The sequence below is a fragment of the Gopherus evgoodei genome, chromosome 3 (assembly GCF_007399415.2).
Source record: "Gopherus evgoodei ecotype Sinaloan lineage chromosome 3, rGopEvg1_v1.p, whole genome shotgun sequence".
NCBI lineage: Eukaryota > Metazoa > Chordata > Testudines > Testudinidae > Gopherus > Gopherus evgoodei.
In genome coordinates this window covers 145,650,763-145,678,180 of record NC_044324.1, presented here as the reverse complement: position 1 = coordinate 145,678,180, position 27,418 = coordinate 145,650,763, and the positions used below count along the sequence as shown (strand labels likewise).

At 41.9% G+C, this 27,418-nt stretch overlaps 1 protein-coding gene across 6 annotated transcripts in view; it reads right to left on the bottom strand.

Annotated features, from left to right (window-relative positions):
* Window positions 1-12,039: 12,039 nt before the first annotated feature.
* GGPS1 (geranylgeranyl diphosphate synthase 1) overlaps window positions 12,040-27,418 on the bottom strand; it is a 57,628-nt gene continuing 42,249 nt past the window's right edge. For 4 of the 6 annotated variants that reach the window (XM_030556924.1, XM_030556923.1, XM_030556925.1 and 1 more), the window contains 2 exons: window positions 22,450-22,520; window positions 12,040-13,840 (listed from right to left, as the gene is read on the bottom strand). In XM_030556924.1, coding sequence (XP_030412784.1) covers window positions 13,079-13,840; window positions 22,450-22,520 — 833 coding nt within the window. In that variant the 3' untranslated portion in view covers window positions 12,040-13,078. Of the gene's footprint in view, window positions 13,841-14,298; window positions 14,517-22,449; window positions 22,521-26,320; window positions 26,357-26,909; window positions 27,028-27,418 lie in introns of those variants that run through there. The other 2 variants (XM_030556927.1, XM_030556928.1) reach the window with 2 other exon arrangements.

Sequence of the window (27,418 nt, the reverse complement as noted above, 5' to 3'; positions counted from 1 at the left end):
GTTTCATTACTAGAAGTGTTTTTTTATCTTGTAACCATTTCTGACTTTAACTCCTCATACTTGTACTCCTTTTTATAGTTTAAAAAAATTGTTTAACCAAACTAATCCAGTGCTGTATTTAAACTGAACTGTTTGGGTAACTCCAAGTAGCAAACTGTTGCATATTTGCCCCTTACAGGGGCAATAAACCTTTAATATCTAAATTGCCCAGAAGAGGGCAGGCTAGTGCAGAACACATGGTTGGGGGGAAATTTGGGACTGGGAAGGTGTTGTGATCATCCTGCATGAAGTAACCAAGGCTACTATAAGCCAGAATATGGCTGGTGTGTTGCTGACAGGCTGCTGGACCAAGGCTGTAGCTCTACTCAGAGTGTGACCTGGATGCTGTTTGTAGCCCCCAAACCTGAGCTGCTCACAACAGCAAAGCTTTGTGAGGCACCCAAGGTTGCAGGGTAAGTGGTGACAACTCCTCACTGGTCTGGACTGCACCCCAGAATGTGACAAAAACCATGTGTTCTGCCTGTGTTTGTCTACCAGGGTGGTGGCAAATGAGTCAACACTAGAGACAGAAACTACATTTTTCTGTCTTTGCTGTTCTTTTCTCTTCCCTTTTGTGTGTGAGAGTTTGTCTTCCAGGAAACAATTTAACACAACAACAACAGCTCCAGCCCATGTGACTTCTTTTCTTTTCTCCAATAACAATGCTTATCTTTAATACCGTCTAAAAGACTGTCAAATGCCAGGGGTGGGGAGGGAGAAGGTCATCCTTCTAAGAACTCCTTTTCCAAAGAGAGAGAAAACAAGGGATGTTGTTAAAATGAAAGTCTTTTATTTAAGGTATGTCTATACTACCTGCAGGATCGGCAGGCAGCAATCAATCCAGCAAGGGGTCGATTTATTGTGTCTAGTCTAGACGTGTTACATTGTCAGCAAGTGGCTCTGTGTAATCAGCCATGTGCCTCAGACTCTGGCCTAAGTACTAGCTAACCTGATCTCATATTACCATGCTTCTAATGTAGCCTTGTTATCCTTCAGTCAATACAAGATAGAACAGCGGTAGGCAACCTATGGCATGGATGCTGAAGGCGGCACGCGAGCTGATCTTTTCCGTGGCACTCACACTGCCCGGGTCCTGGCCACCAGTCCAGGGGGCTCTGTATTCTAATTTAATTTTAAATTAAGCGTCTTAAACATTTTAAAAATCTTATTTACTTTACATATTTATTTACTTTACAACTATAGTTTAGTTATATTATAGACTTACAGAAAAAGACCTTCTAAAAAGGTTAAAATTTATTATTGGCAAAACCTTAATTTAAAGTGAATAAATGAAGACTCGGCACACCACTTTTGAAAGGCTGCCAACCCGAGATAGAACAAGGTCTAAAACAATATATGGCGATACAAACATTTCACTGCATACATTTCATTGTAATGTATAATAGCTTTTTAGGGAAAGGCATTTTGAATATTGAAACACTTCTAAAAATAACAATGCTGCTGCCAGTGTTTCCATACTGCTTTTTCTATTATGAGCAGTGTATTTTTTTTGCCATTACAAGAGGGAGGAACCACAAAACAGCCTAATACACTGTTGCAAGAGGCATGCAGTGAAATTTAGAAAAGGCACCAGTATTTCAGAAACATGGATACTGTACTAATTTCAATAGCAATGAGGCAAGCAGATATTTTAGCTGTACTGTGTTGGGGCCTCTCCCATCACTTCTGCAAAGTCAAAAGCACATGTTAGTTGCTACAGTCAAAATCAGTTGATCAGATGGATTAAATTGACTAAAGGAAAAGTCCACATCACAACTGAGAAGCACTTATTTTTCCTTCTTGCCACTCGTTTTTCTCTTCTCTTGTGTTGTCTCAGACAAAAAAATTTAAAAAAAACATTGGTTCAGATTCAGTCAGTAATTTTGGGATAAATCAAACACGACACTCACAAAAGCACATAAATCAGTTACAAACAGTTATTTTTCAGGTACATGACCTCATGTCAAGTGAAGCAAATAAAATTAAATTGTACATTCCTCTTAAAAATAATTATGCTTTTTAAATTGATGTACATAGCATTTAGATACCAGGGTGATTAATATATTATAAACAGACAGCTAGGTCACATCGTTTAACTGTTCTCATCTCCTGTATATGTTTGAGAATCAAATCCCTAGCAGTTCTGAGAAACTTTCACCCCTAGCAGTTCTGAGAAAAAACTGATTCCTGATGTAAATGAGAGAAAATCCTCAAAGAAATAGAATGACAAATCAGTGTGTATAACAGAAGTGTCTCTCTGTTTGGAACTCCTCCATCCCCCTAAAAACTTGAAAAGCAAAATTAGTCAACCAGAAAATTTGTAACACAGGAATTAGGCATACACAGTTAGATATTGATATTGCTACATATACTACCCACAGTATCTGAAGCTGAGAATGCAGAAAATAAATCTATAGCTATCATGATTGTGCTGTTGTGCTTTGTAAACAGTACATTTAGGGCATTTTCCAATCTGTACTGAATCACTATTTATTTAACTGTGCCAGTGTGGTTGACCCTGTACAAGACTCAATGAAAAAAAAAAAAGCTTATCTAATAGGAGGACACACAGAAGGGCAAGATGTGCTGGGCAACTTGGAAGGGAATAATTTAGAGAGTTGTTATACAGACAGAATAAGTATTATGAAGGTGCTGGTCATGACAACATAATTCAGTTTGCATTGGGTTTTTCACCTAATGGAGGGATTCAATCTCATCATCTCATCTCAACCCTGCATGGCCATGTTGTTCTGCCAATACAAAGTCCAGCTCTGTGAACTCAGCAGTGAGGTGAGCATAGTGCCTGGCTAGGAAACAAAGCCTGGACCAGGCAGTTAGATGTAGCAGGAGCATGTGATGGAATGCAGAGACTCATGCACACAAGGAAGAAGGTGAGAGGGAAGAAGGAAGGAGAGGTGTGTAAGAGAAAATAGAAAAAAAAAAACAGGTAAGAAGAGACGCAAGAGTCAACATGGAAGAAAAGAACTCAGATGTGCACTGAAATCAGATAAGTGCCTCTGTCCTGTGCTGTAGTACTGAGCTGGATACTCAAGGGAAGATATGGCAGGGGAAGGCTTGGGAGGGAGAAGTAAGTAGTGCTGCAAATATGGGAACAAACTGGGGAAAATCCGTAGGTCAGTGTGGCTAAAAATTGAGTGGTACTTCCAGAGATTTAGTGTCTTTGGACAAAGTCTGGGCAAGACGGGTGCAGCAAGGATGGGGAGGTTCCTGGAGCTTGAAGTTTGGTATGGGGTGTAGGATACATATAAAAGTAAGAATTTGAATTAGTTTAAAGTTGGTTAAGAAATAATGTGTGTTGTTAAAGAAAGGCCCTTGACTAGCAAGTAGAAGGAAGGCCTTGAAAGTGATGAGTATAAGCGAGAAGGAATGAAATAGGAGGATGTCTGGTTAAAGAATAACCGATATGTGAAAAGTTTCTAATAAAAAAGTCTCTGACTGATAAGGGTGACTGCAGATGGTTTTATATAAGAAAAAGATCTGTCTTAAAATGAGCCAACATGGCCTTTCCCACCCCATACCAGTGTTATCTCAAAACTAGGGCCTATGTGAACGAGATGCAAATTACAAACTGTTTGGTCAGCAGGAAGGAGGGAAGAGGGAGGAAACTCCTCGGGGAGAAAGGAGGGTGTAAATTATATCTGGATTAAGACTGGAAATAAGGGTGAACGGTCTCACATTGGTTTTTTAGCTGAAGTCCAATCATTGGCAATGTTTGTTGAAGGGTATAAAAGGTAAACGTCTTAAAGGGGTCATCACTAATACCTACCTGACCAGGCTGAGCCTACTACAGGGATCTAAGCCTCCCTGGATTTAGCCTGTTTGTAAATATCTTGATCAAATGCTTATACATGTTTGTTACTGTTTGGATGTAGTAAATTGCTTATTATTTAGGCTTTTTAGGCGTGTTTAGAGCAATTGTATAATACCATTTGCTTTTGGATTTAATAAGGAATTTATACTTAAATTAGTGTTGTGGTAACTCCTGCATAAATAACAATTTATTCCAACAAAGGGAGCTGTAGCAGGGTATTCTGGGGACTTGCAAAGTCTGCTTCTATTCTGCAAACTTTCTGCATTCACAGACACTTAATGAGGCAAACAAGTGTGTGCATCTCCTTAAATGAACAGACAGATCTTAATATTCCTCGAATGTTGCAGGAGAGAGCGGGACATATCAGACCACATGAGTCCAGGGAAGTTTGGGACAGGAGGTATGTTGGTGTCTGGTAAAGACATGAGTGTGAGAGATAACTGCTGGCAGGCTGCGTGGTCCTTGCGTGCAGAGAGATTTTGCCAGGTGGCAGCCCCAGAAGGAAGGTCTGGGGCAGGCTGAGTATCGACTGCAGTCAAGTTTGCCATGATGGCAGCCAAGAAGGGCATTCTCACACATCCTTCCCTAACTGCAGCCTCCCAAACTTGCCTGCAGGTGGCACCTTTCTTTCAAAAAAGGTTGATAAGCAGCAGCCCTTGCCAATATCCAAATCCTGTTACAGCGACGGTTAATGATACGGGATTGGTTCCCAGCAACATGTTAACCTTAAATGGAAGTTGTGAATATCAGGATTCTCTTAAGTGAAATCTACTGTAGTTACGTATATCAGACTACTCCTAAAAATGTAATTTTCAGTCAATTCTCATGCAATACTTTTTTTAATCAGGCATATTGCTGCCACTTATCCATTTAAATGAGGAACTCCAAGGTATGGCTGAATTAGCAATACCTTTGTCAGATTTTCTCATCTTCCACCCATTCTTCTTTTGGTCAAGCACAAAACTGATTGAAGCAAATTTCAAATTTGATTTCCATTAATTGGTTGTAAGGAAAGTGAACATCTTATACAAATCATCCAGACAGCATGGAACAGATTGTTTTTTCTGGCAGCCAAAAATTGAGAGATTGTTAGATGAAAACACAATATAGTTATGTAAATATCCTCAGCCGTCACTGATTTTTGCCCTAGTTTTAATCAAGACCAGGAAAAGCTAGGTGTATCACAGTTACGCGTAATCGTAGCTGATAATTTATGAATTAGGTAATTTAAGTGTAATACCTATGGTCTTCCAACACAATTTTCTAAACAAAGGGAGGAGTTCTGCATAACACACACACCATGTAGTCTTTCCAAGCGGTAGGATGTGCCTGTCTTTAAAGTTATCTCTCCCTTTCAATTAAAACAGTTTAAGTTACTGTGATTTGTTTCATTTTGGCTCTTCCAGAGGAAGGAGCTAACATTGAAACACTATGCTAGATGAATGCTCCACTTGGCTTCAAATAAGGAGAGAGCTGCAGATAATGAAGATATATCAGACCAATCTTTCAGCAGGAAGGTGTTCTTCACCTCTGGGTAGCTTAGTACAGGAAAAAGAAAGAAAAAAAAATCAATATCCCTTTCCTGAAACAGTAAATCCTCAAAGCCTAGTTACAAGAGTTCCATTTAAATCCTCATCCAGCAAAAGCTTCCACTGTTCCAGGCAGAACACTTATGTGCTACTGCTTTCAAACAGGTTTTTTTTTTTAAAAATGCAGAGATAGCTCCTTAACAATGAATTTGTCTATAACCTTGAGAAGACAGAGCAATGAAGGCTAGAATAAAGATGTAGCATCTACTGAGCCCCATGCACAGCTATTACGTTTGATAGGAGTTCACATTTGCTACGTGTACAGTAATTAGAACTGATCCAACAATGTAAAGGTTGACAAAGAGTGAAGTTCTCTAATGGCAAGTGCATTTCTAAATGCCACATTTAGTATTTTACATTACAGTGAAAATAAAGTAACATATAATACCACAGGATGTTGAGTTGCCCTTTTGGGAAAGCCTGCTGCTGGAGCTTTACAGGCCATAAGAAAGCAGGAAATTCATTGGCTAGGTTAACCCTTGAGAGGAGGTGGGGGTGGAGCCAAGGTTTAGTGTGGAAATGAGAGAAGAAATGTTTAGCACATCATTCAGGTCCTCATTCAGCAAAGCATTTAAGCATATTACGCAAAGGTAAATTAGAGTGAAAAGATTTTTGGAGAAAATACTGCAGTCTATTCCCTCATTCTTTACATTTCTGCCACTTATGTGCAAAACACATTCAAGAGACGAGTTTTTAAAAAAAATATTGGAAACATTAGGTTCTATTTCAATCTGTAGAATCAAAGCAAAAAGGGAAGGAACGACAGCAGCACTGAGGCTGTTGCTCTAGCCGTTAGGAAACGGAAAGTTCGGAAAATGTCTAAAATGCCTGGAGGAGAATGAGAAAGAAAATGGGTGGTGGTTGAGATCATGCCTAGTCCGTAAATCCAGCTGTCATTAGATAAGGAAGAGGAGAAAGTATGTGGAGTTAAGTTTTTGGGGGCTTGGTTTTAGAATCTAGAAGTTTCTGGAAGGTGACTATTGTACCTGACAGTAATGATATATAAATATAAAACATTAACTCATTTTATTTTTCCCTAGGGCAGAATTTATTGGGTGGTTTCTCATCTTAACTGTAGTAAGAGAGCTGCTGCTCAACACAGCTGAAAAACAGCTACTCACCTTCTTGTAACTGTTGTTCTTCGAGATGCGTTCATGTCCGTTCCAATCAGGTGTGTGCACGTGCACAGTAGCCAGAAGATTTTTCCCATAGCAGCCTCCTGTCTGGTCAGCCTGAGCACCCCCAGGAGTCATGCCTTCATGATGCTCAATACAGAGCCCTGCTGACCCACCACCCCCTCAGATCCTTCTAGTTAGCTTCTCTGAAAGAGGGGTAAGAGGGTGGGTATTGAAATGGACATGAACACCACATCTCGAAGAATAGTTACGAGAAGAAGAAAAATGGTTACTCAAGTGCTTGTTCATGTCAATTCCAATCAGGTGATGCACAGGCCTAAGTTTAAGAGGTGGGGTTGGAGTCTTCCACTGATTGGAGTACTACCCGTCCAAAGACTGCATTGTTTCTGGCCTGTTGGGTAATTGCATAGTGCATGGTGAAAGGTGTGCATGGAGGACCACGTCACCGCTCTGCAGATTTCCTGAGTGAGAACCTGCGCCAGGAACGCTGTTGATGAAGCCTGCACCCTGGTAGAGTGTGCAGTGATTGAGGGTGCAGGAACCCCCACAGGTTGTAGCAGTCACCAGTGCAGGACGTGACCCATGATGAAATGAGTTGTGATGACACATGCAGAGCTTTCAGTCTGTCTGCCACTGCCACAAATGACTGGACCGATTTTCTGAATGGCTACATTCTCTCAATGTAAAAGGCTAGTGCCCTGCGGACATCCAGAGAGTGAAGTCTATGCTCCTTGCTGGTGGAGTGCAACTTGGGGTAGCGTAGTGGGATGATCACCCCGCTCCAGTTAGAAAGGGGTTAAAACAAGCTCTGTGAAAGGGCTGCCCTGAGGAGCCACTCAGGGCAGTGCAGGTAGCAGCCAATCTGGGCCCAGTAGGGCTGGTATAAAAAAGGGCTGTGAGCTAGGTGGCAGGCAGTCTCATTCCAGGCTTGAGGTGGGAAGGACTAGGCTGCCTGAGAGCACAGGATATCTTCAATAGAGCAGTGCTAGGGAAGAGTCAGGCTGAGTTGGGGAGCTCAAGCCTGGCAACCTCCCAGGCTGAGGCCTGACAGGAAGGTCTAAGTAGGTACTGGGACTGCAGGGAAAGGCAGCAGGTCCAACCCCCTAGCCAATGATGAGTGGCCATTGCAGACTGCAGTTTGCCTCTGAGTAAAGGGGCTAGATAAGGACTGGCAGTGGATCACTGATGTGAGGTGGACTCAGGGGAGTGGGGTTCCCTGGGTGAGAGGCAGTACCCCCAAGGTAAGGGGCACCATGGTCCAGGAGGGATGTGGGGCCTATACGTGGTGAAGATAAAAGGGACTGCAGAGGGGTAGGTAACAGAGAACAAGACACCGGCCCATAGAGGATGCTCCAGGGCAGAGTGCTAATTCCGAGATGACCAGCAGGAGGCACCACTGGTGAGTCAGCCATCTGCTACAGTAGACTACTAGAAGAAAGATGTCCTGGTTGATGTGAAACTGTGATTCAGCCTTTAGGAGGAAAGCAGAGTGAGGCCTGAGCTGTATCTTGTCCTTCTAGAACACGGTGTAAGGAGGCTCTGATGTTAGGGCCTTGAGCTCAGATACCCTCCTGGCAGAGGTTATCGCTACCAGGAATGCCACCTTATAAGAGGTACAGCAAGGAGCATGTAGCCAACGGTTCAAAGGGTGGTCCTATGACCACCTCAACCTTGGACCAGGTTGAGGTCCCAGGTAGGGACCGCCTGATGGATGTGGGGGCACAGCTTGTCAAGCCCTTCTAAAAATTGGCTGACCATAGGATTAGCAAACACTGAGTGCCCCCTTTGCACCGGATGGAAGGCCAATATGGCGGCTAAGTGCACTCTTATTGAGGACAAAAGCCCCTGCTACTTCAAATGGAAGAGGTAATCCAGAATGAGCAGCACTGAGGCTAGTGTTGGGCATGAATAGTGCTGCGCCGACTAGACTGAAAATCTCTTCCACTTGGCAAGGTAGGTGGCTCTAGTAGAGGGTTTCCTGCTGCCAAGGAGACTTAGTTGAACCTGTTCTGAACAGGAAAGCTCCATTGGGTTCAACCATGGAGCTTCCACACTGTGAGGAGATGCAACACAAGGTTCGGATGTTGAAGACGACAGGGACCTTGCATCAGAAGGTCCGGGAAGAGCGGAAGGGTGACCGAGGCTTCCACGGACATGTCTAGGAGAGAGGTGTACCAGTGCTGATGGGGCCAGGCTGGTGCCGTCAATATGACCTAAGCTCATTCCCTCCAGATCTTGAGGAATACCTTCTGAATGAGTAGTATGGGCGGAAAGGAAATCGCTTTCCCATGGAATGAGGAATGTGTCCACTCTGAAACCTAGGCTGTGATTCTGGAAGAAGTAGAACTACTGGCACTTCCTGTTGTGTCGCATGGCAAATAGGTCTAACTGGGGAAAGCTCCACCTCTGGAAGATTGAAAATGCAATGTCCAGGCAAAAGAGACCACTTGTGGACTTGAAATGACCTGCTGTGGTGGTCCGCTAGCTCATTTTGTACATACACAGGTGTCCCTTCAATCCTCCTGAAAGATCTTGATGAAACATTCACAGAGGTACTCTGTAATCCTCAGCCAAAGGTTTGAGAAGAATGCCATATTTCTTCCTCCATGGTAGGACACTTTCCCAGCCACTCACCAGCAACTTCAGCAGGCACCATTGCAGTACACATATGGCATATGGACCCAGGTGGCTTCGGGATGCCAGCAGCAGCTGTGCTCACTCTGCCTGTGTTATCTTCAGGAGTGCTATATCAGCTAAAATCACCACTGCCTGTGGTAAATAGCACCAGTATTCAGTGCCAACTACTACTAGAATCATGGAACCCAGCAATTTCCTGGTGGGCCATACTCACCCAGGCTCATGCTGTGACTGGCCCAGTACACAGGCAATTCCAAGCAGATGTGAGAATGTAGTCTTAAAACTTTAGGGGAACAAAGGGAGCAACCTCAGCATCTTGAAAGTTTGTCAGTGTATTCACTATAGAAACAATTGTATCTCCGTGTTTTGTCTTCAGCTGCTGTCACTGCAGCCTCCAGGGTCTCCCCCTCTACACCTCTGGGACGCCTGATCCAGTAAGGAGAAAAGGGGACTTGGGATTACCTGTTCAAAGAGATCTGCATGCCCATGCTGCATTGGACAATGAGCACAGGGCCTGGATGATGAATACTGAGCAGAAGGAAAGAGTGGACAGGAGAAAGGCCTGGGAGACCCAGCAGAAGGAGGAAGGAAATGCACCAGGACATAATGGGACTTTTCAGGCAGCAAACACAGATGCTGTAAACTCTGGCGGATTTGCAGGTCCAACAATCCTAGGCTTGTGTCCCTCTGCAGCCCACTGAGAACTCAATCAGGACCACCCCATTTCCTGCTCTCCCCACCCCACCATTTCACATGGCATCAGAAATCACTGCACTATCCCTGTCACTGCTCCCTGGGGGCCATTAAAGACAATCACAGCTTCACATGAACTGTGGGCTTCATATGGCAGTGTGTGTATGTGTAAATGAAAACAGACATGAATATCATTTCCCTTTCATAAGTTCTATTCTTATGTATTAAGTTTTGTTACATTTTGTAATGTATTTGTTTTAAAATTGTCCATTTCTTGCACTGATTTTGTACATAATACAGCTCTATTATTTGGAATATAATTCATCTTTATTAATTCACACATATTCTGCCAAGAGATCAGCAGTGCTGAACATAATTAGCTGTTATTGCATAGTGTCACACAACTTGTAGGATCATTACAAACAAATTATTAGGGCACTCACAGACAGCAGTCACTACATAACTCCTACAGGCCACCCAAAAACATGGCCAGGTAGAGAACACTACAAAAATGCTGGCTCGTTGTTAAAATGGTCTTTCAAAGGCTCTGAGACATATACCTCTAAGTTGAGCTCTTTTAAGGACCCTGGTATCTGGCTGTTCAAATTCAGCAGACAGTCACTCCACCTTTGCCCTTCACTCCGGCAGAAACTTTTCCCCATCACTTCACATATAGCATGCAGGACAAAGCAGATAGCTGTAATCATTGGGATATTTTTCTCACCAAGGTCCCATCTTGCAAGTAAACAATGTCAGCAACCCTTCAAATGGCCAAAAGCACATTCACCTGTCATTCTGCATGTGCTGAGCCAACAGTTGAACTGTTCCTTGGTGCTGTTGAGGTGGCAGGTGCATGGGTACATGAGCCTGGGGTAGGCAGGGTCACCCATGATCAGTATTAGCATTTGAATGTTCCCTGTGGTAATTTGTTGGTCAGAAAAGTGTTTTCTTGTAGCTTTCTGAACCCTGTGTTCTTAAATGAGTGTCATGCACCTTCCCTGACCAGCCCACACTGATGTCAATGAAGCATTTCCAGTGATTGACCAATGTTTGCATAACCATAGAAAAGTAGCTCTGTTGATGTACAGTGGCAAGGTGCTCTAATGTCAAAATAGGGATATGCACGTTATTACTCCACTGCAGTTTGGGAACTCCACTGCTGAAAATCCATCCATCATGTCCTGCACACTGCCTAGAGTCACAGTCCTGCATAGGAGGCAGCAATTAAGGGCCACTATGGTGGATTTCCTCACTCCAAATTGCTAGTGGTCAGTCAGGAATCAATTTGGCATCACAAGTTTCACAGTGCAATTGCCACTTGCTTCTCCACCATCAGTGCAGCTCAGTGCACAGATCCAGAAATGTGGTCTTGCACATCTGAAAGTTCTGCAGCCACTGCTAATCATCCCAAATCTTATGATCCCACAAGTTAGTGCTTGTTTCTTGGGCCCAGAAGCAGCGTTCCACCATCTGCAGCTGCTCCATGAATGCTAATAACTTTGAACTAGTTCTCAGTGTCCCACAGCAATCTGTCCTCCAAGGAATAGTTATGTTCCCTACTCATTTAGTTCTTCTTGTTGCTCTGCAAATATTCCAGGATTGCATATCCTGGACTTGCAATGCTCATGACAACAGAGCGGAGCCATGTAGGCTCCATACTACTGACAGATGGTGGACAGTGAGTCAATAGCAAACTGGGAAGTTGACCCCATGCTCCTAGTCACCCCTGCATGACTTATTTTAGCCCCTTCATTCATTGCCAAAACTTCCCAAAAGACATTGTGCTGGACTGCACAGTGGGATAGCTACATTGCATTCTATCAATACAAGCCCCACTGTGAGTATGCACACCACCAACACAAGGAGCCAAGTATGCATGTGCACAAGCGATGTACTAACTGTGGTGGCAGTATGCCAACATAACTTTGACATATGTTTGTAGTGCAGACGTGGCCCTAGTGCCACCCAGACATTGAAATTAGAACTATTGGATTGCGTGCATACATATTTTCTCAATTACATTTAAAGTTTAAGACATTAAATCACAGGGAGAATTTTTGGCAATATATCTGAAGCACAGAGGTAACTAAAGACACTAGGTGACTATTTGCTATGTTACTATTTGCAGTTAATTTTTTTTTTTTTTTTTGGAAACTGTCACCAATGAAATGTTTTTTTAAACTTGCATGCCAGCTTTAACATCCAATACAAGCCTTTGGCTATTGGTGCAGGTTTGACATATCTTCTGATTTGATATAACCAAACTAGTCTGCTCTAATACTTAAGAATCAGTGGAGTATTTACTTCCTTTGTACTTGTGATGCAATCTCTTAACTAAATTACCTAAAAAGGAGACTATCAAGAAATTGGGACTATGGTGGTATATCAGACCAGAGTGTTAGTGCCACTTGAATGGACAACGCCTGTGCTCTTGTTGGCCAAGCTAATGCTCTGAATGATTCATAGTAAAAATAACTCAATTTCAAATCCATTTGGCAACACTCATTTGCCTATTATACCACTATTCCCCACATCTGGCTCTGCGGCGACACATCTAGATTGGTTTGTTGTACAGAAAAAGTTATTGACCATTGTGGAGCCTTCCTTCTCCTTCCAGTCCACTTTAATAAAACCTATTTTTGTTAACTTTAAAAAGGACAGGGAATATATTGCAAAAAATGTTACCTAAATCTCTGTGTTTAAAAATACACAAAAAGCTCCTAAACAGAGCAAATTCAATTTAATAAGGAAACTTAGTCGAACTTATCTTAATCAGATTAAAACCTGCAATGTTCTTAGAGGACACAAACTCTATAGCTAAAATAAACACCACTGACTGTGCAGTGGAGATTACAACTGAAAGATTCACATGAAAAACTAAAATTAACAATTTTACCTTAACAGATCTATGCAAGTTTATTTCTCTATCCAATATTTTGTAAGCAGTTGTAATTAAAGCTGCAGAGATAATGTGGGACATACAAATACCCTTCAATTACTACTTACACAATATTTAATACAGCAGTTTCTACAAGTAATTTTAAATAAGCATCATTTCTACACTTTTCTTTCCATCGATTTAGTAAGCTAGTCTAGTTAATACATGCTGGTTTTAAAGTTTCCCTCCCCAAACCACAAGTCAAATCAATTAGTTAATTTTCATTTTCTTTGAACATTTTGCTTAAGTGTTCAACTAGTGCTACAAGTTCAGGGTTTCCCCCAAGTGCCTCAATCTGTTTATATGCTTCAGATTCAAGCTTTTGCAGCGTCTGCCGAGTGTACTCAAAGGAACCTACATTCTCAAGGTAATGTACACAGTATTTTTTTATATCTACATTTTCTGTCCTTTGACGCAAAATATTCTGCACCTGAGTGCTTTCAGGTCTGGACCAAATAGCATGTATAGTTGGGAATGAGAACTTGCCCTCAGTTAAATCTTCACAAAAACTCTTGTTCTCACTATATTCTTTGGAGTGTAAATTAGCATAGTCATCTCGTATTTGGAAGAAGAGCCCAAGTGTATTAAGGAGTGGTTTTAAGTCTCTTTTATAATTGGAGAACAACTGCATGAGGCCCACAGCTAATCCAAAGAGACCACCTGTCTTTTGCAGTACCATGGCTTTATACTCTGCTTCTGTAGGACAGGTGTATGTATCTCTCCAGTAAATATCCAAACCTTGGCCCTGATGCAGTTCCAGCAGCTGACGAGTGAACACTTTCACAGCTTCTGGGTGATCAAGTGTTAAAACCTTCTGTAGACCAAGGAAATACACATAATTAGCAGAATTTATTACAGATGGAATTCCATAGATGCTATGAGCCACTGGAAAGCCCCGTCGTAGCTTTGAGTTATCTTCAATGTCATCTATGAGTAAGCTGGCATTGTGCAACATCTCTGTCACTTCAATAATAACCTAATAATACAAGAAGAGAAAAAAGTCTTACATTGTAAAATAAGTTCTAAATTTGTGGATTATTTTGCATTTGCACTGCATTAACTAGTATTCTGCGTATTTTTAGTTGGTCCACCTCCTCCCTCTGTTGAGAGGGGCTCCCTAGAGCTCCATTATTGGGCTTCTGCATGAAAATTATGTTTGCAGCCACATCACACTGGTAGCTCACTGTCATTCTGAGATCGACCAACACCCCCAGGTCTGTCTTCCACTGTTGTTTTCAACTGATGTGCCTCCAGTGTGGCAGAAATTAGACCTTAAATTCATGACCTACATTTTTGTACTATTGAATTTCATCCCATTTCTGTCACTTCAATCTTCAAGGTCATCCAGATTTTCCTGTATAACATACTGATCCTCCTTCATACTGATGAGGCCTCCCAACTTTGTATCAGCAAATTTCATTAGTACACTCCTACCTTTTGTGCCAAGGTCATTCAGAAAAATATTGAACAAGATTGGTCTTGGAACCAATCCCTGAGGAACTCCTACTAGTAATCTCCCTTCAGAACGATAATTCACCCCTCAGTACAACTGGTGCTGTCTCCTCTTTAGCCAGGCAAGGGAGAAGTGTGGTTCCAAGATGGAAGCAGATGAACAGTCAGTCAGTGGGAAAGCTAGTATAAAATGGCAGAAACTGTAGAGAAAAGACACATGCTAGCATTGATATTGTATGAAATCAGAGTACATTAGATGAGGGCATAGCCTGTGAGATAAGCTGGAACAACTATTTTATGAGAGGAGACTAAGAGGTTAGCTTCGCAAAATGAAGGCCGAGAAGGGATATGAATTGCTTTTTATAAAATACATCAGGAGGTTAAAACCAGGGAAGGTGAAGAGCTATTTAAGCTAAAGAACTATAGTGCCACAAGGACAATTGGATATAAACTGACCATTAATAAATTTAGGCTGGAAATGATAAGGTTTTTAACCATCAGAAGAGTTAAGTTTCTGGAATGGCCTTGCAATAGGAATGTGGGGGGCAAATATCCTAATTAGCTTTAAGAAAGAGCTTGTCAAGCTCCAGGAGTGGGATTGTATGACAGGGATGTTTGGGGCGAGGAGGGGAAGGAAAAAGGGGGCAGGGCTCAGCCATCTTGGGGTCCCCTTCCAGTTTAGGGTCTTATGTTCCTAAAGCTCATGCTTCAGGGCTTAAGCTGATCACTTGCATAGGGTCAGGAAGGGACATTCTCTTCCCTCCCAAAATTCATTTTTGGATCATCTTCCTCTCAAGCATCAGATGGCTACAGATGGAGACAGGACACAGAGCAAGGTGGACCAGTTCTCTGAGATGGTATTGCAAATTTTCTCTCATATTCTTGCTCACATACTCAGAATCTGATCGCCATACGCGGGGTTGGGAAGAAATTGTCCCCCAGGTCAGACTGGCAATGACCTTGGGGTTTTTTTTTAGTCTCTACAGCTTGGGGGATAGGTAATTTGCGAGGATCATCTGGGTATCTTTCACTTAATACCCTGCCATTGTATGTGCCTTAGGTATTGGTACATCTCAGTCTCTCCTATCCTCTTCCTGTGAGCACAGTAACAGTCTCCTGAGGGTTGTAACACTTTGGTCTAATTTCAATTGTTGAATTTAGGTGTGTGGATGTCTGGATGGTGTTAGTGGCCTATAAATACAGAACTCAGGGTATGTCTACACTATGGGATTATTCCCATTTTACAGAAACCGTTTTTTTTTAAACGGATTGTATAAAGTCAAGTGCAACGCGGCCACACTAAGCACATTAATTCGCCGAGTGTGTCCATGTACCGAGGCTAGCGTCGATTTCCAGAGCATTGCACTGTGGGAGTTATCCTGTAGCTATCCCATAATTCCTCAGTCCTCCCCCGCCCATTGGAATTCTGGGTTGAGATCCCAATGCATTATGGCGCAAAAACAGTGTCGTGGGTGATTCTGGGTAAATGTCGTTACTCAGTCCTTCCTCCGTGAAAGCAACAGCACACAATCGTTTTGCGCCCTTTTTCCCCTGGATTGACCTGGCAGACGCCATAGCATGGCAACATGGAGCCTGTTTTGCCTTTTGTCACTGTCACCGTATGTGTACTGGATGCTGCTGACAGAGGCGGTACTGCAGTGCTACACAGCAGCATTCATTTGCCTTTGTAAAGTAGCAGAGATGGTTACCATCCCTACTGCACCGTCTGCCATTGTAAATTGGCGATGACATGATGGTTAATCAGTCATTTTGCACCGTTTGCAATTGGAAATTGGTGATGACGGTTATCAATCCTTTTGTACAGTCTGCTGCTGTCATGGGTGCTCCTGGCTGGCCTCACTGAGGTCACCTGGAGGCGCATGGACAAAAATAGGAATGACTCCCAGGGTAATTCCCTTCTTTATGTTTTTTCTAAAAATAGAGTCAGTGCTGCCTAGAATATGGGGCAAGTGTACGAGAGAACCAGAAAGCACAGCCACTCCATGTCAGAGCCCCAGAGATCCGGCAGAAATGATGAGCTGCATGCTATTCTAGGGGGTGCCCCTGCAACAACCCCACCCGTTGCTTTCCTCCTCCCCCAACCCTCCTGGGCTACCGTGGCAGTGTCCCCCCATGTGTGTGATGAAGTAATAAAGAATGCAGGAATAAGAAACACTGACTTGTTAGCAAGATAAAATGAGCAGGAGGCAGCATCCAGCTGCTATGATAGTCCAGGCAGGACATTAAAGGGTGGGAGAGAGAGGAGCGTAGCCTCCTGCTGCTATGATAGTCCAGGGCGTACAGAATCTTTTCTTTAGACATGAAGGGGGGGGAGGGGGCTGATGGAGCTCAGCCTCCAGCTGCTATGATGAGGACGGTTACCAAGCCTTTTGTACCATCTGCCGGGAATGACCAGGAGTCACTCTCATTTTTACCGAGGCCAGCCAGGAGCACTCACAGGATGATGAGGACAGTTTCCCACCATTTTGCACCGTCTGCCATCAGGAAAGGAAGGGGAGGGGATGCTGCTGTTCAGCACCGCGTCTACCAGCAGCATGCAATAGACATATGGTGACACTGAAAAAAGGCGAGAAACTATTTTTTCCCCCTTTTCTTTCATGGGGCGGGGTGAGGGGGGGGTAAATTGACAAGATATACCCTGAACCACCCCGGACAATGTTTTTGACCCTTCAGGCATTGGGAGCTCAGCCAAGAATGCAAATGCTTTTCGAAGACTGCGGAGACTATAGGATAGCTGGAGTCCTGAGTCCCACCCCCCCTCCCTCCATAAGTGTCCATTTGATTCTTTGGCTTTCCGTTACACTTGTCATGCAGCACTGTGCTGAGTCCCTGCTGTGGCCTCCGTCTATCATAGCCTGGAGATTTTTTCAAATGCTTTGTCATTTCGTCTTCTGTAATGGAGCTCTGATAGAACAGATTTGTCTCCCCATACAGTGATCAGATCCAGTATCTCACGTACGGTCCATGCTGGAGCTCTTTTTGGATTTGGGAGTGCATTGCCACCCGTGCTGATCAGATCTCCACGCTGGGCAAACAGGGAATGAAATTCAAAAGTTTGCAGGGCTTTTCCTGTCAACCTGGCCAGAGCATCTGAGTTCAGATTGCTTTCCAGAGCGGTCACAATGGTGCACTGTGGGATACCACCCAGAGGCCAATACCGTTGAATTGCGGCCACACTAATCCTAATCCGACATGGCAATACCAATTTCAGTGCTACTCCCCTCGTCGGGGAAGAGTACAGAAATTGGTTTAAAGAGCTCTTTATATCGATATAAAGGGCTTCGTTGTGTGGACGAGTGCAGGGTTAATTCGGTTTAATGCTGCTAAATTCGGTTTAAAAGCGTAGTGTAGACCAGGCCTCAGGCTATATGATCTGATGATTTCTTCTGGAGTTGAACTGACTATGAACACCATGGAAGGTGTTTAAAAAAAAAATAGAAAGCAGCAGCTTTCAACTGGATCCTGACATAAATAAGGAGACAGTGGAATTGACAGGATTGGGTAGTGTGGAAATATTTCTTTGTACTAGAGAGAAAGAACATAATTTTATATATTCTGAAATCAGACTACTAGGACTTGGGAAAGCCCTAGAGGAGAGAAATGGCAATAGTCTAGAAGAGATTAATAGAAATGTTCATCCATCCAGACTGGTGGAGCTAGTGTAGCAGTGTTCACAAACAATGGTGCAATGGTGGTGGGTGATATGTAGACTTGGAGTTGCAAGATGCAGCATTCATGAACAAGGATGACATTTTCTGTCAAAACTTTAAGTAAGGGAACAGTTGTTTGATGGTGCTTCTTTTGCTCAGAAGTGATTCTGACATTTAGCTGCCTGGTAAAGAAATTAAATCAATCCACAAATGTATTTGGTCAAGACAGCCAGTGTGGTGCCAGTGAAGAACATAAAAAGTGTCAGAAGACATGTAATTTGATTGTCAGTGGCTTAAAAGTGATAGCTAAGTTAGGGGAGAGGTAAACAGTCAGGAGATTGAAGACTGCAGTGATTTGAGAAGTTAGCCTCGTAGGATCCCTTACCGAAGCCAAAGAAAGAAATGCTTAATAGAAAGAGCTGAATGCTGCAGACTGCCCCATATTACAAGACTTCATGCAGTTAAAGTCACAAGGAATTACAGAGAGGCGGCAGCTGCTCCATAGTTAAGGCTTAAGCCAGCTTTCCATTCTAAGTATGATTTTCAAACCTACCCCTTAGAGAAAAAAAAACAAAAACAAAAACCCAATTCCCTGATATTTCGTGTACTGTATCATCCCACTATGTCCCAAACGTTCCAGAGAGTCTAAAGTCACTCAGAAGTTTGTGTTGTAGTTTTATTTCACTCATACATTGTTGTTCATTAAGTTTTTGGCTAGATCTCACTTATTTGAAGTTTCTGGGAACCACATTCTACTAAGACATGCATCTGACATGCATCAGACATGCATCTGAGGAAGTGGGTATTCACCCACGAAAGCTCATGCTCCAAAACGTCTGTTAGTCTATAAGGTGCCACAGGATTCTTTGCTGCTTTTACAGATCCAGACTAACACGGCCACCCTCTGATACTTGACATTCTACTAAGGAGCCTTTCCTAAATTTTAAGATGGTATCTGCAGGTTTTGTGATAACATTTCAGGATGTTATTACAATAATAAAAAGTATGTATGTCTATATGCACAAAAAGTATACTACACATATTTTAAAGTTATACATTTTAATGTACTTTTCAAAACATGGATGGCCCATGGGTAGATGCTCATGAAGGGTGAAGAAGAGTAGCTGACAGGGAACTAGATAAAGTGTATGTGGATCTGGAGTGAACGAATGTGATGAAGCCACCTAGGCACAAGTAGTACTGGGAAATAGGAAAAGGAAGCCACACGGAAGAGAGAGGTTGTCTCAGAAGGAATGTGGCCTATTCTTGCATTGCTTCAGTACTTCACTGGAATCCCTGAACTGCTTGAGGGGCCAACAGGAACAATCACTGATTAAGTTAAACATTTAAAATCCAATGATGTTGATAGCCTTTGTTAACTTTTAATGGAAACAAATATTGTTCCAGAAAACAAGAATACCGCCATGCTTTTATATAATCACAAGAAAATGGAAATCACAAAATAAAGATTACACTTCAGATGTGCTGTCTCTGAAGGTAGGCAAATACATAGTTCAGGTCACCCAACCAAACTTTACTCTGTCCCTAAAATGCTATCCTCAGAACAACCAGAAACAGACTTCTTTATCCACACACTGCATAGGAACTAGGACTATTGATTAATTGCAGTTAACTCGTGATTAAAAAAAAATTAACTGCAATAAAAAAAATTGAGATAAATCATTTTAAATCACACTGCTAAATAGAATACCAATAGAAATTCATTAAATATTTTGGATGTTTTTCTACATTTTCCAAATATATTGATTTCTATTACAACATATAATATGAAGCATACAGTGCTCACTTTATATTATTTTTTATTACAAATATTTGCACAGTAAAAATGATAAAAGAAATAGTATTTTTCAATTCACCTCATGCAAGTACTGAAGTGCAATTTCTTTATTGTGAAAATGCAATTTATAAATGTAGGCTTTTTTGGTTACATAATTGCACTCAAAAACAAAACAATATAAAACTTTAGAGCCTACAAGTCCACTCAGTACTACTTCTTGTTCAGCCAATTGCAAAAGACAAACAAGTTTGTTTACGGGAGATAATGTTAACCCCTTCTCTTTTACAATATCACCTGAAAGTGAGAACAAGTGTTTGCATGGCACTTTTGTAGCCAGCATTGCAAGGTACAGTATTTACATGCCAGATATGCTAAAAACATTCATATGCCCTTTCGTGCTTCAGCCACCATTCTAGAGGACATGCTTCCATACTGATGCATGTTTAAAAAAAAAAAGTGTTAATTAAATTTGTGACTGTACTCCTTGGGGGAGAATTGTAGGTCACCCACTCTATTTTACCTGCATTCTGCCATATATTGTGTGTTATAGCAGTCTGATGATGACCCAGAACATGTTCTTTTTAAGAAAGCTTTCACTGCAAATTTGACAAAATGCAATAGAAGTACCAATGAGAGATTTCTAAAGATAGCTACAACACTTGACCCAAGGTTTAAGAATCTGAAGTGCCTTCCAAAATCTGAGAGGGATGAGGTGTAGAGCTTGCTTTCAAAAGTCTTATAAAAACAAACACACTCTGATGAGGAGAACTACAGAACCTGAACCACCAAAAAAGAAAATCAATCTTCTGCCAGAGGCACCTGACTCAGATGATGAAAATTAACATGCTTCGGTCCGCACTATTTTGGATTGTTATTGAGCAGAAACAGTCATCAGCATGGATGCATGTCCTCAGAATAGTGGTCAAAGCATGAAGGGACATATGAATCTTTACCACATGGGACACAAATATTTTGCGATCCTGGCTACAACAGTGACCGGTGAATGCCTGTTCTCACTTTCAGGTGACTCTAAAGAAAAAGCGGGCAGCGTTATCTCCTGTAAATGTACACAAACTTGTTTATTTGAGCAATTGGCTGAACAAGAAGTAGGACTGAGTGAATTTATGTTTCACATTGTTTTATTTTTGAATACTTGTAGGTGAACTGAAAAATAAAATAAATAGTATTACAGTGCAAATATTTGCAATAAAAATATAAAGTGAGCACTGTACACTTTGTATTCTGTGTTGGAATCGAAATCAGTATATTTAAAATGGCAGAAAACATCCAAAATATTTAAATAAATGGTATTCTATTATTGCTTAACAGTGCGATTAAATTTTTTTTAATCGCTTGACTGTCCTAACAAGATCTTCAACATTGAAGTACAGGAGTGTGGCCACTAATGCAATCAATGTATGGTCTGGCTGGATAAGACTGTCAGAAATAAGAGTTGGAGAACTGATCTCATCACGTATTTGGTGAGAAGAAGCTTTTACACCTTAGCTATAGTTAATTAAGAAAAAATGCACTGCAGACTAGATTTCTGAAGAGAATGTTTGACTTGACAGAGCCACATGGCGGGGGCACACAGCCAAACACTGAGGGTTCCTGACATGTAGTGAAGTGACACCTGCCAGGAACTGAATATTAGGTAGAAGAACCTGATCCCTGGTTCAGTGCTTCTGACTAGGGTGTGCTGGTGATCATCCATTTCTGCACTGAGAGGCAACATGATCATCTAGATGCTTTGCTTAAAACTGGCACACAACTGATTAGTTATTGAAACTTCATTCAGCCGTTGGCTTGTGATTTTGACATGGGAAATATCAAGTGATAAATGGCCCTTTCCCAACTCACTGTGCTTAATGTATGATTTGCAGAGCAATTGGCTAGTTTCTCAGCCTACGTCCACACTACAGCTTTAAATCGATATTAGTAAAATCGATTTTATAAAACAGGTTTTATAAAATCGATTTTACGCGTCCACACTAGGGCACATTACTTCGGTGGTGTGCGTCCATGGTCCCAGGGTACCATCGATTTCCGGAGTGGTGCACTCTGGGTAGCTCAGTAAAAGAATAGGACCAATAACTTCGATATCCGTCCACACTAACCCTAAATCGATTTAGTAATATCGATTTTAGGGTTACTCCTTTCGTTTAGCTGGAGTACAGAAATCGATTTTAAGACCCCTTAAAATCGATTTTAAGTGCCTTGTAGTGTGGACAGTTACAGCGTTAAATCGATTTAACGCTGTTTAAATCGATTTAACGCTGTAGTGTGGACCTGGCCTCAGACAGGTCCCTGAAAGTGCCGTGTTAAGGGATCGAGAGGAGGAGAGTGATAGCTGTTCAATTACAACCTTTAAGCTTAAACAGGTTAAACACACATTTTGGAGAAACACATTGCACATAAAAAAGTAACATTTTGAGTAGTGCTAATAAGCAGATGTTTTCCTTTTTATGAACATTAAATTCACAAGGCTGCAAGGTATAGGAAACTGCTTTCCAACAAGCCAAGCCACCTTCAGCAAAAAATAAATAGAAGAGTTCGGGATTCATCAGCATTCCATGCTATCTAAACTAAGGGAATCCGTCATCTGTACCTCAGTTTTAAAAATACCTCCTTTTTTTAAAGCAATAAAGAGAAAGTGACTGGTACCTGTTTTTTATCTTCTGGAACATTCAGCCAGTGATTAAAGGCCTGTGACAGTTTGGTTCTCACTTGTTTACCTGTAAAAAAAAAAAAAAAAAAAGGTTTAAATATTGAGGAAGGAAATTCCATAAGATCAAACAGACAAAGTCAAACATCGGTACAATAATTCCATGCCTGTATTTCTAACAATTACCACCCACCACTATAAGAACAATTGGTTCAATAAAAACAAAAGTTGATCAGTAACAATGTCCCCAATGAGTTTTGACATAAAAGGGCAGATTATAATAGTTTAAGTACTGCGGGATGTGGGAAAAGGTGGACTGCTTCCATAACATATAGAATAAGAAGCATCTTGCTTAGTCATATCAGCTGATTCACGTTAAACATCTCATGGTGCTATCTAAAAACAATGCTACACTACATATTGCTATCAGTTATAGTAAGTTATATTTAGACATTGCTGTAATTAAATTGGTAAAATAGTTTATAGTTGACCATGGTGGATGAAGGGCAGATTGCAAGTCTGCAGCTTACATAAAACTGACAGCAACTGACAAATCTTATAAGCCTAAATTTGTCAACATTAAGGACTTTTGGGGGGGTATGTAACTGTCATAAACAGACAGTTAAGGGTTAATGTCTCTTTTACATGTAAAGGGTTAACAAACAGGGAACCAAACACATCTGACCAGAGGACCAATCAGGAAACAAGATACTTTCAAATCTCGATGGAGGGAAGCCTTTGTTTGTGTTTTGGGGTTTTGCTTTGTTCTCTCTGGGTCCTGAAAGGGACTAGACGTGCAACCAGGTTTCTTGCCAATCTCCCTGCTACAGTCTCTTATATATTCAGAATAGTGAGCATTAAGTAGAAAGGCGGTTATAGTCTTTTGATTGTTTTCTGTATTCACAAATGTGTATTTTGCTGGAAGTATTTTAAATTGTATTTTGCTAGGGGGAGGCTTCTCTCTAGTGTCTTAAGCTAAAAGACCCTGTAACTTTTACCATATAAATTACAGAGACAACTTTTACTTTTTTTCCCCTTTCTTTTTATTAAAAGTTTTGCTTTTTAAGACCTCTTTGATTTTTTTCCCCCTTGTTGAGGCTCAAGGGAATCGAGTCTGTACTTACCGGGAAAGTGGTGGGACACAGGGAGAGAGAAGGGAGGGGGGAAAGGGGGAATCCCTTTGTTTAGATTCACGGAGCTTGAATCTGTCTCTCTCTCCAGGATAGCCCAGGGAGGGAGAGAGAAGGGGAGGGGGAAAAAACCTGATTTCTCTGTGTTGTGATTCAAGGAGTTTGAATCACGGTGATCTCCTAGTGTACCCAGGGCAGGAAAGATCTGGGAGGAAGAAAGGAGAAGGAGGGGAAATGGTTTATTCCTCTTTGTTGTAAGACTCAAGGAATTTGGGTCTTGGGGTCCCCAGAGAAGGTTTTTAGGGGGACCAGAGTGTACCAGGCACTGGAATTCCTGGTTGGTGGCAGCGCTACAAGTTCTAAGCTGGTAATTAAGCTTAGAGGAATTCATGCACCCATTTTTTGGACTCTAAGGTTCAGATTGGGGAATTATACCATGACAGTAACGAGTTATAAAACACGGTTTCAGAGTCAGATCAATCATTTAACTATCAAATATCTGATCTGCTAGTGCACTGATCTTATGTTTTATTTATTGATCATCCCTTCATTTGCAGCTGGTCCTCCCACAATATACCAGTCTTATTTTTCCCCTGGGCTAACTGCCATCATAGCAGTCTGTACTCCAGCCAAGACAACAAAAGTGGACTTTGACTTATTTCCGTTTCTGCATCGCATTGGAAATCCACTAACTAGTTCAATGAGGTTTATTGGCAACAGAAAGGTAAGCAACTGGGCAGCAGAAATAGTCTGACAGAGCCAATACCAAAGAGATCCTTAATACACATTTTGAATAGAAGGGAAATTTTTTTTTTCAAAAAAGTTTTATAAAACTATTTGTTCTGGATATCTCTCCCCAAAAACACTAATAGTAGTACTTGATTCTCAGAATGAATTAACCAAAATAGAGCAAGCAATCACCTGTTTCTGAGAAAGAAGACAGACAGAAGATTTAGAGTCCAAATTTTACTTTTAGAGGAGAAAAGCCAATAATCATTCTAACTTCTGTTTTAACACAAAGTAGGAAAATTAAATTTTAATTAGTTTAATGCATATTAATATGCATATGCCTATACATTTTTTGGAATAAATAGCAACGGCCAGATCAATTCGTGAGAACACTAAAACATATCTTAATATGAACACAGTTCAGATTATCCTGAGCTCAGCTCCCTGACGGAACAAGTTTGTTTAAACCCTTGACAATCTCAAAATCATATTAAGTCAAGCATCTCCGTAAATTCAGCTCTTACTAAGAGTTCCTGTGAAAATAGCTTTATACAAACTACGAAGCTGGGCATGCCAGAATCAGGTTTCAGGCTGTTTTTACCCTATTCCTTGCAGAGCAAAATTGAAGAACTTGAAACAGATCTATCGATCCTCGTGCACACCCCACTTTGGAAACCACTGGTCTAGATAATATTTAGTCCCACCATGAGTGCAGGGGACTCACTTAGATAACCTCTCAAGGTCCCTTCCAGTCCTATGATTCTATGATTGTCACCAAGCTATTGGGAGTTTGCTGGTGGTCATGACTACAGTAAGTAGTGCTGCCATCCATTGTACAAGTATCTAAGGAAGTCTGGAAGAATGTCAGCAATGCCAGCATCAATCTCAGTTCTTGTAAAGGACTGACAGACTTCACAAAGGGGCACTTCATGGGCAGAATTCCATAAGAGGTGTTTTTGCCTCTTCGTTTTGTCAGCTTACAATAAATAGCTGAATTTTTTGGTAGGTGGCTAGCAATGCTGCTAACAGTGACTTGTGGTATGCGCACATGTAATGGCACCACTTCACTCCACGCTTTACAGTTTAAGTGCATGAAGCCTGTGGTCTCCACTGTTGCTGTCCATTGTTGTCATCTTGTAGACCAGGGTGTCCAACCTACAGCCCACCAGAGCATTTTAGAAGGCCCGCAGCCTGCTTCAACGCAACATACTAAAGGGAGATTTAATAGCATTCGATTTACTGCACCATCTACTCAAGACACTCCATACACTAACACAGGAACAAATCAAAATACCGTTAGAGCCCTGACCGGGATTATTCTGTCTACTATCCAAGATCCACAAAACTGGAAATCCTGGACGCCCCATCATCTTTGGAATTAGCACTCGCACTGATGGACTGTCCGGATATGTGGACTCTCTACTCCAATCCTATGTCACCAGCACTCCAAGCTATCTCCATGACACCACTGATTTCCTGAGAAAACTACAGTGCAATAGTGATCTTCCAGAAAACACCATCCTAGCCACCATGGATGTGAAGGCTCTCTACACAAACATCCCACACAGATGGAATACAAGATGTCAGGAACAGTATCCCTGATGATGCCACAGCACAACTGGTTGCTGAGCTCTGTGAGTTTATCCTCACGCACAATTATTTCAAATTTGGTGACAATACGTACCTCCAGGCCAGTGGCACCGCTATGGGCACCCGCATGGCCCCACAATATGCCAACATTTTTATGGCTGACCTGGAACAATGCTTCCTCAGCTCTGGTCCACTCATGCCCCTTCTCTACCTATGCTATGCTGATGACATCATCATCTGGACCCATGGGAAGGAGACTCTCGAAGAATTCCACCACGATTTCAACAGCTTCCACCCCACCATCAACCTTAGCCTGGACCAATATACATGGGAGGTCTACTTTCTAAACCCTACGGTGCAAATAAGTGATGGTCACGTTAACACCACCCTATACTGAAAACCTACCGACCTCTATGCCTACCTTCATGCCTCCAGCTTCCAGCCTGGACACACCACACGATCCATCGTCTACAGCCAAGTGCTGAGGTACAAGCACATTTGCTCCAACCCCTTAGACAGAGACCAACACCTACAAGATCTCCACCAAGCATTCTCAAAACTACAATACCCGCACGAGGAAATAAGGAAACAGATTAACAGAGCCAGAAGTGTACCCAAAAGCCTCCTGCTGCAAGACAAGCCCAAGAAAGAAACCAACAGAACTCCACTGGCCGTCACCTACAGTCCTCAGCTAAAACCTCTCCAAACGCACCATCAGTGATCTACAACCCATCCTGGACAACGACCCCTCGCTTTCACAGGCCTTGGGAGGCAGGCCAGTCCTCGCCCACACACAACCCTCATGTTTATATCATTTTAGTTTACACAGGTGTGTAAATAGAAAACCTACGTACAGTATTGTCTAGCTAAATACATACGAAACAAGATTAACTTAAAATATAAAAATCAGTACAGGTGACTTCAAATCTTATTAATATGTAGAATTTGTTTGGCCCACACAAGGTTGTGCTTAGATTTACATGGCCCTCTTGTGTAATAAAGTTGGGTACCGCTGTTGTAGACTCCATTGTCAATTCCAGGAGAGCAGTAGCTAAGTCCAGGTCACCAGTAGCTTCATACTCCAGTAAGGAGCGCTTTGCTCTCTCAACTCCATCATGGCATAAAGAAGTTCCTGTAACCAAGAGTGATATTCTTCTTTGAAGCTTCAATAATAAGCTTTGTAAAAGGAGTCAAAGTTTTTGGAATTTGGTGGTATCCTGATGTTTTTTTGAGACGCTGGTAATGACAGGGAGTTTGAGGACAATGTATGCCACCACTGGCCAGTGCTGACTGTGAGGAAAGTGGTCCAGGACAGTTCGAGAGGCAATAAGTGGTGATCTGCTGGAGTCAATGGATACAAAATGTAAGTAAGGTGTTTATTCTTTTTTCCTTTAGGCTGAATGGAAGGTACCTTTTTGTTTTGCAGTGTTGTTCACCTGCAGCACTGTTTGATGAATAACCCCATGCTATATGGTGGCTATTAAAATTGCCAGGGTACACAGATGTCTTATGATTGATA